General features: G+C 36.6%; 1 protein-coding gene across 1 annotated transcript; it reads right to left on the reverse strand.

Moving 5' to 3' along the window:
- Positions 1-612: 612 nt before the first annotated feature.
- On the reverse strand, positions 613-9,560 carry LOC137406280 (uncharacterized). The gene is made up of 5 exons (XM_068092821.1): positions 9,424-9,560; positions 6,632-6,696; positions 6,281-6,439; positions 5,507-5,638; positions 613-1,569 (listed from the first exon to the last, which is right to left on the reverse strand). Exons 1-5 carry the CDS (start codon positions 9,512-9,514, stop codon positions 1,456-1,458), a joined length of 561 nt encoding a protein of 186 aa, XP_067948922.1. The 5' UTR covers positions 9,515-9,560; the 3' UTR covers positions 613-1,455.
- Between the last annotated feature and the right edge of the window lie 149 nt (positions 9,561-9,709).

A 9,709-nucleotide genomic window follows, 5' to 3' on the forward strand; every position in this document is an offset into this window, starting at 1 on the left:
GACCCCCAGATTTGTTGATAAAACCCATAGGAATAGGCACTCGGTGGCCAGTAAGCCAACTAGCAAGGCCCACTTCTATGCTTAAAACATCTGAAAATAATAGAGCATAACAATGATAGCCCACCAGCAAAAAGGTTTGCATGTTTATGTTGTAATAGACCACTCTCCATTTGTCGAAACAAATACAATGAAACATTCGCTATGACATACGATGTAAAATTCTAAAGTGAATTCCAACATATGAAGCTCGAAAGGTTTTAAACTAAGTATTGTGGCAGAGTGAAAAGATAGGTAAGAGGTAAAAGTTAAAAGAAGTATAATCATAGTATCAAAATAAATAAAACAATTAAGATTAACCTAATCTAAATTTAAAACAAGGGACGCCTAAAAAGAAACTTGAAAAAACAGCGCATCTTTTAGAGTACATCACAATAGTTACGGTACATCACAATAGTTATGATACATTAAAATAGTTACGGTACATTATAATAGTTACAGTATATCGCAGTATTTAGAAAAAGTTATGATATACGATGTAGTTTACAAAATGTAATGCAAATTATGTCAAAGCATGCAAAAAGTTTTCTGCCAAAGATACAAAAGCCATGGATGTGAAACTTCACACTTGCACTTCATTATATTGTAAGAGACTTCCTTTGCGCTGGTAACAAAAAAACGAAAATAATATTAACTATACAATAAAAAAACTGATATATTCATGTTGGTCTTCAAGAGCTGCTATTAGCTTTAGCTTCAGTAGATCAACCATGCATCTATTCAAATTAAAAATGCTCTCCCGAAGCAAGTTATATAATAGTTATAAACCTTTGTGAACCAATAGTTTAATGTATTAAGAATTCGTTGATAAAAATGATATATTAACAAAAGGACTATGTACAGATGGGCCATGGCACACACTTGATACAGAACTAACAACTAACAATCACTACGCAGCATGCCTGTAATCATATTGGTGAAATATCTTCAAACCATTCTGCAAAGAATAGAATGGTGAGTAATACCACCAGAATAAATGTGTCTAAAAATATATAGCATGCTAGCATCTTTAGCATATAGCAAGCTAACATCTTTAGCATATAGCATGCTAGCATCTTTAGCACATAGCATGCTAGCATCTTTAGCATATAGCATGCTTGCATGCTATATGTAGCATATGTTAGCATATAGCATGCTAACATCTTTAGCATATAATGTCAATAGAAAACAACTGAATTGACAGCTGGTGTTAGTCAAATCACCCAACTAAATGTACACTAAATCAGCAATAATCTCTTCTCCTGCGGCCTAGGCATACACTAACATAACGTTACGGCAACTTCCGATTCGAGTACCTGTTCAAAGATGATGGAAAGTCAGGTGGAGTCACGGTACTAACATAAATCTAGGAGGAAAAGATGATGATCCAAGGACTAAAAACAATGTGAACACTCTTATTCAAGAGACCAAAGCCTCCAACTTCTCAAGTTCACGTTTACTCTGTTCCAACTGGTCTTTCACCGCCTCCAGCTCAGCCAATCGGTCATCTAAATGGGTGGCCAACTGTTTCTCCTAAGAAGGCAACTATTGCAATGCTAATATCTACTTTTTCTAATTCACTCAGAACGTGATAGAAATTATAAACTTGTTAATGCAGAAGTCAGTTGCCATAGAACTGATTCCCTACTACTGCGTTAAGCCTGGTTCCCATATCGGCTGCAAGACCCCAGCAGTAATCTTGCGCAGCGAAACACTCGCGACACTAGGGTCAGCGGCTTCTGTTAACATAAAGCTGCATCGCTAATAATCGATTATAAAAATGTTCGCTCGCCATGCCATTTCGAAAATGCTGACCTTCACCTGTACAGTGCATTTCGGGAAGGTTTTGCCTACGGCTCTTCGACTCTTTGTCCGCGGCTCTTTGACTACCGGCGGTACTCGGTGTGTAGGTTCACATTTCACCGCTGATAGCCCTGTGGTGCTGTCACCGGTACTTGCGGCGTATATGGGAACTAGGTTTTAAGTATAACTGGCACAAGCTAACCTTAAAGAACACTAATCTGACACCGATTCAAATACTGTGAACTCTCACTGACTCAGAGTGACTGAACAAAAAAGTTTTATAGATTAAGCCTCTAGAATCACAGGTGATGGCACTACTTTATGAGATACTAGTTAGTGAGCTATGACAGCTATTAGCTGAGGCCCAGCTAAGCCACACACCAGCCAAAATACATCTTTTGTGGAGCAAACGATTTGGCGGCGTGTTGACAACTCCTTGTCAATGAGTAATTTTGAAACTAACATGTTGGTCTATGTCAGTAGAGACAGTATTGACGCATCTGTGATTGGCTAAAACAGTTCATTAAAGCTATCTCGATTCAATTTTATTCATTTCCTATGCATGCTAATTGCATCCAAGATTGGCTTTTAAACGACGATGACAGCAGGGCTTTCTATGAACAGCTGTTTATATATGGACACTTGTAAAGATAACATACATACGACATATGTACATACGAATGCCACTAGCATAAATTGGAACTGTGTATAAAGCATTTCAATTGATTTTTTCGGTAAATGACTATTAAAATATTTTTTATACAATAGACGCTCCTATAACGTAAATTCTAGATAACGTAAAAAATTCATGTGAAGTTTTTGCTTCGTACTTCGTAAAAAATTCCATATAACATAAAATGTTAATTTTGACGGGTTCTCCAATTCGATTTGGATGTTAGTTTATCTCGCCGCATTTGCGGAAGAAAAAACGACGTGGGTAAAGCGTTATATCTATTACAGTAATACTTCAACTTGCGAGTGCTCCAATGTAAGAGAAACTTGAGATACGAGCCAGCTTTTAAGCAAGTTTTAGCACTAACATACGAGCCATGTTTGAGATACGAGCACGTGAGTCAGTTGCCAAGTATGCTGGAGGTGTTTTATGAGAACAGCATCACTCTGTATTTTTCAACTGCTCAGGTTATACTTTTGTACCTTGTTTTTTTTTGTGCGCGATTTTCAGTGCAGAATTATGTGAATTAAAAGTACTGCGTAGACCGAAAATTTGCCAATAAAATGAAAGATAATGGAAAGAAAAAGCAAATGATAACAATTGATAATAAACGGAAAATTATTGTAAAATATGCGAAATGTGTATGCGTGATTGAGCTAGCTTAGCAATATGACAGAAATACATCCACAATTATCAAACAGAAGAATTACATTCAGGGCATTTAGTTTGCGAAAAGACTAACCATAGTTTCTAAACGGCGCAGCGATCTTCACGACCGCTGACGGAGAGACTGCTCAGGCATTGGATAAAAGATCAACAATTGGCCGGTGACAGCGTAACTGAAACGATGTTTCGATAAAGGCGAAAAGGCCGGTGGTGAAAAGACCGGTGATGAAAAGGCCGGTGATATCTATCAAAACTACCGTATAAAAATAGACTTTCGGACAAGTTGGCTAGGGGTCGTGCATTAACCCTTTGTGACGACACCAGTGTTCGTCCTAATCGCAACATGTTGAAAGGGCGACAAAGGCAACCATCCTTAAATAGGTTTATCTTAAAACGGCCAGCTAGTCGTGAAAGCGAAACAACGGAAAAATTAGCTAACCAGCAAGAAACTTCAAACTATAATTATTAATTTAATTATTAATTAATTACTTAATAATTAATTTAATTATGTTAAGTTAAAAATGAAAGTTTGCTTTTAGGTTTGCTTCTGCGTTTGTTTTTTTAAGACTGATAAAATCCAAATTTATCAAATTCAACTGTTGTAATGAAGGATAACACTTATATCTCCCTACCTGGCAAATGCTAGCGTTAGCTGCTACTGTTGTATTTAATTTTACATTTTAATTAATCACATTTCCTTGCATTACTTTTTATTTGTTGCTTTTTGAAAACATGTGGTAAGTTAGGACAATAACCAGCATGTTCTTTCTGTTACAATATCTTGTTTTGAGTGTTTTATTTGCATTTTTAGAGTATGAAAACCAGTCAACATATATTTAATTGTTCTATATATAAATAAATTGCACCAGCATGCGAGTAAATTGACATACGAGCTCAGTCTCGGAACGCATTAAGCTCGTAAGTCGAAGTATGACTGTATATATTAAACTTTCGCGACATTCTAGTTCGTCGTAACAGATCGTCAGATGAGTTGAAAAAAACAGAGAATAGGATAGCTGAGTAATTGCTAACAAATACAAAGGCGATCAACAGGTGCAGGTGCTACAGCGTCGGTCTACCAATCTACATGTAAATGTGACGAGTTGGAGTATCGTCAAAAGTTCTCTTTTATCCTAGCCTTGAGCAATGGGTACAAATAGATGACGAACAGGTAGAACCACTTTTTATAGTAAAAATATTTTGTTGTTTTACCTTATTGTAGACGTATAAAATATTTGTTATTAGTTTTACTTTGCAGAATGGACTTTATTTCTGCTGTTTTTAACAGCAGAAATAGCAAATTGTTGTAAATGAACGTCGAAGATGTGCAATTTCCATCAACTTATTATAAAAGAACCACAATCATGCTCTATAAAACCAGTGAGATTAATCGTAAAAAAGGAAAGAAGTTGTCGATGCAAACCATTAATACTGCGGTTACGGTACAGCTCACACATGATAAGAGTTTAGTCAAGTTTTACCTTTCTACATGGCCAAGGGGGTGAGTATGCAAAGATCTTGGAATGGATCAGGCAATTCATATGTATTTTACTGTCCTTAAAACATAAATTCCCTATAACATTAACATTCCGGGAACGGATTATTTATGTTGTAGGAGTGCCTACTGTTAATTTGTGCCAGGAACTTGAAGATTAACTGACAGAATGTTAACATGGCATTTATTTATAGCAATGGTTTTGATGTTAGAAGAACAAAAACCAGTTTTAGACATAAAAAACAATCGCGATGCAAGCTCCAAGCTGTGATGCAAGTCATTGTTTCAGCAAACCGTAGACATAACATACGAAGTCAGTGTCAACGATTAGATGATCTGTGAAGGGCAGACAACAGACATTCTGTTGGCTACTTGGCTGTCATTCTAACAAATTTACCCCATTGAATCTCCATATTACATGTTTTGGTTACCCAAAATAGAAGATAATTATAACGAAAAATCAAAGCAGATTCCACAAACACCGAAAAATTCAGCGCCGCTTTAACTTTTGAGCGGTGGTTATAAAATTACATCAATCGGCTTGTGTGTACATCTTGTGGAAACAACTTCCTATTCTCGTGTAAAAACCTAAGCAATAACTCAAATCTAGGTATAAAATCAAGTCTAAATCCAATCTAGGTTATTTACGATAACATTACTGGTAAATCTGTAAAATTTTAAACAGTTCATGGGACACTCAGACTGCATAATCCTAGCATGGCATCGCAGACCTAAATGTTCCTTTCCTCTGGTAGACTGGTATGGTATGCGCAACACAGCTAACAGAACCTCTCTATAAGCAGACTGCAACGAGTATCAGTCAGTGTACTAACCTCTAAGATCTTATTGTAAAGCTGCTGGTGGCTCGCTAAGGTTATTGAAGGGTTTTTAGTTGTACTCTGATTGGAATCCTCTGGGAGGACTATGTTGTCGGGCACGTGAAGGTACTTGACATGAGTCATAGCCTGAGTACAGAGCATACACATAGTTATGGGTGGCATGAGTCATAGCCCGAGTACAAGGTGCAATATAGGAAACTAATGCGCGCCTGACCAGTAACAATAACATAAGCAGCAAAACAATAAATATTAACGTAAATGTATTTTTTGTTATTTTGAAGCTCTTGGCTTCCATGAGCAATAATTCACTTAATATGCACCGTTTTAACCCAGCTAGATATTACCTAAAAGTGTTTTCAACTCTCAAATAAAATGCTGAAGATGAGCGTAGATTGCTTTTGGATAGCCAAACACCATGGCACTAATAGTATATAGTGTATTAGAATAGATTTAGAATAGAATCGAATAGAATGAATAGAATTATTCATAGAATAACTTGTTGATTCTATGAATGTCACATACATGTAGAAGCTTTAAATATGATGAGTTTATGGCAAGACATATTGTGAAAAATTTTAATTTGACTTACAAACAGTTTTTGAAAATGTTCTTTGTAAATATAGAAAAATGTTGGAGGTGATATATGACACCATACGCATCACTTGTCCCTCCCGCTTGCATATGGGGAGGAAAAATAAAGTCAAAGAGATAAGTTTAAGGTATGTAGCGAGGGCTTCGGTTTACATGGGTTACTTATCCAACACTTACAGCCAGGCTGTCAAATGCTCTGTCAATCTTAGCATACTCTTCCGGGTGCTTTGTGAAATCAGCTAACTCCTTTTTTTCCAACTTTTTGGCATCCTCCCTGAAGAGACGTGGCTGAATGCTTTGCGCTGCAGTTGACACTTCATCTCCATCTTCTCCATTCTGAACCACAAATGGCAGTTTCAAACTGAGAATGACTACTAATCAAACTCGTAATCAACAGCCCAATATCAGCTTTTAAAAACAAAAATCTTGAATAATCCATGAATAAGGCTAAGGAAGCCGACAAGTTTCTTGCACACAACTAACAGAAGGTAACATAATGATGATGGTTCCTTTAAATGACTCACTTACCTGGATAAGTTGATCTTGCAACTCATCAATCGCCTTCCTACATTCTTGTTCGAAGGGGAGCCTGACTGTAAAAGTATATATCACAGCTAAGTTGATGCAAACCACACAAATTGCATGTCATTTTTACCGAACCAGCTTTAGTTAACAACTACTTTGAAAAAAAAAACCACCTGAATGAGATCCTTAATCTCAAAACAGTGTGATACGGAACAAGACTAATAAAGCTGACTCATTGAATGCGGTAAAGAGTGTGACACAAAGCACAAGATTCACTTTGATCAACTCTTAATTCAGTCAAGCAAACAAAAACACATTAACGCACCAGACGCAGCCTGATTATTTACCTGGAACCAAAATGCCAAAAAAGCACTACATTATTAAACAACCAGATTAGACATGCAAACACAAATCCTACAGGCAATTGTGATACATAAGTACCCTGTTATAAAGCTATCCATCATGTTTTTGACGTCATCAAGCCGTTTGCGCATGCGCTCGTGCGCGAAAAGCCGCCATATTTGTAGAAAACGATCATTTTTATTTATTTAACAGCACTTTTTGTTGTGCCTTGATACTATAGTAAAAAAATTGCAAACAAAAGCATCGTTTCAAACATTTATTGCAAAAGCTTCATGTTTTTAACGATAAAATTGTCTATAAAGATGGCCGACAATGATAAAATTACCTCACGAAAAAACGAAGGATGATGCACAACCGCTCATATCATACTCAGGGCCTTATTTGCAGCTTTTTGTTTTAAAGAGTCGGGCAAAATATTTCAAAAAATATTTTATTTGCGTTTGCTTACGTCTACAGATTACGAATGCTTGACTCTTGCAACAGCTAGAATCTAGTGGCTTTGTTGCCAAAGTTTTGAGTTTATCATGCGTAATTTGTAGCAAGTTTATTACTACACCAATGTGCAAACCTATATAACAATATACATGTATAACAATAACAGTAATAATAGCAAGCCATTAAGGCAAGCATCTGTTCATAGCAAGAAAAACACAACAATATAATCATTTTGCATCAGACCCATATGAGCAACAAAAAATACTTCAGTTTAAAATTTTCTACGAAAGACCCTCCAAAGAGATAAAAATTACAGCGAAACTAATTTTATTCTAAATATCTACTGGGTCTCAGTACCCAGTTCATGTACAGTACGAGACCAAGGAGAGTATTAATACTGGTAAATTTTCATAAATAGTAGGTAGTAGTGGCCAAAACGAGTGGAGAATGGAGGAGGGTCACCTCCTCTGGCAAGCTACTATTTCTAACCCTAACTCCTATAGCTATGTCAATATCACCACTCAGAATTTTACTAAAAACATGATGAAGTTTAACTCGTCTCTCTTCCAAGGATTCAGAAGAATTAATTTTTCTTAGCTCAGTAAAACTAACTCTGCCATTTAGTCTATATATAAATCTCCGTGTAAACATTTTGAGTTTTCTCTAATAAAACAATATCCCTTTTTAAGTAAGGTCCCAAACTATACAGCCATACTCAAGATCATGTTGAACCAGTGAAGTACTTAAGCAATCTTTTTTGTCCCTTGGTCTGCATTGCTGAGAACCCTCCTAAGCATGCTAATTAATGGTCTCCCTTGAATTGAATTTCACAAATTTTTGTGAAATTTCCGATCATTTTGCAACTCTAGGCTACCCCAAGATAAGGCTTAGAAGTCACACTTTGAAGATGTTGATCACATATCTTGAAAAAATTATTTGTATCAGTCGACAGATGTGACTTGCCAACAGATAGATAGCAACACTTTGTTGGATTACAGTTCATCTATCAACGTTTGGCCCAAGTTTCAAGAGAGTATAAATCTTGTACCAGCATGGTGGTTTCATCTTGTGTCGCATACACTAGAGCATCATCAGCAAAAGGTCTACACTGAGAATTAATGATATCTGGTAAGTCATCGTTAAAAAGTAAAAACAACAACGGTCCGGAAACTGTACCCTGCAGAACTCCAAAGGTGACAGACAAAACATAAAAAGACATGCCCCCCTCCCCCGATTTCATCTACCTGTGTTATATCTGTCAAAACAGACGTTATTTACATACCTGCCAACTCTCACACATTGGGCGTGAGACTAACGCAATCACCCCAAAGAAAAAATGAAGAAGCGTGAGATTTTTGCTCCAAACTCCACAATTTTATATATACTACCATTGATACATCAATGGCCCCAAAACCAAATCTCACGCATTGCCCCACTCTTGGGTTGGCAGGCCTGGCTGGCAGGTTATATATTAAATAACTTACCTCGTAATACCTCGTAGGACTCTTCACGCTAAACCACCTAGGGATGTAACGGGCGTGCCTCAATTAGACCCAAATGGATTTTTTCTTTGTAAAACAATGTTCCAGTAATTGGTTTCATAATTAGAATCTATGAATTAATGTTACATAGAGGTCTGCAATTTAAGGTCTCGTATTGTCTTTGGTAAAAAGCTATTGTGGAAGAGTGACCTGTTTGTTTGTAGAGTGATTGGAACTCCGTGTCTTTGAGATCTAGTTTGTATAAAGTTTGTTGGTATGGTAATGAGCTTGTCATAAGATTCTGTGAGTGCAGGATGCTTATTTAATATATTCTTTTTTTAGTCTTTTGAACTTTGTAATTTTAACTTTTGTGTAAATTTTCGATAGTTCACACAATCAAAAGCCTTTGAACATCTAATACTATTATTTCTGTTACCAAATTTCTTTCCCTCCAAGTTCTTAAAACATAACTTATATGTACAGAGAAAACAACAGAGTGTAAACTCTAAAACCTACGTCTGTCTACTAATTGCTGAGAAGTTATTCCATGAAATTGAGTATTGTAAGCTTCTTCCTTAAAAACTTTGCTTAACCTTTCTTCGTTCATCTCCCGAAGTTGGCAACCCGAAGTTGGCAGTTTGTACCGCTTTAAAAATTACTACCTTATTTTCTTTGGCGCTAGTGTGAACACGTATACTCTTACCTGCTTTTGAAGAGTTTCGCCACAACGACGTCGTTTGCCTGCAGTGCTATTGGCAGCGCTTTTGCTTCAGTTCAGTAAGTAAGCCCAAGTTTTGACGAT

Source organism: Watersipora subatra, chromosome 10 (assembly GCF_963576615.1).
Source record: "Watersipora subatra chromosome 10, tzWatSuba1.1, whole genome shotgun sequence".
NCBI classification, from domain to species: Eukaryota; Metazoa; Bryozoa; class Gymnolaemata; order Cheilostomatida; family Watersiporidae; genus Watersipora; species Watersipora subatra.

Coding starts and splice junctions, on each gene's coding strand:
- LOC137406280 (XM_068092821.1), bottom strand. CDS start 9,514: ATGAACGAAGAAAGGTTAAGCAAAGTTTTTAAGGAAGAAGCTTACAAT. Junction 6,697..9,423: donor TCAGCAATTAGTAGACAGAC/GTAGGTTTTAGA, acceptor ATACTTTTACAG/TCAGGCTCCCCTTCGAACAA. Junction 1,570..5,506: donor TTTACAATAAGATCTTAGAG/GTTAGTACACTG, acceptor TTGCCTTCTTAG/GAGAAACAGTTGGCCACCCA.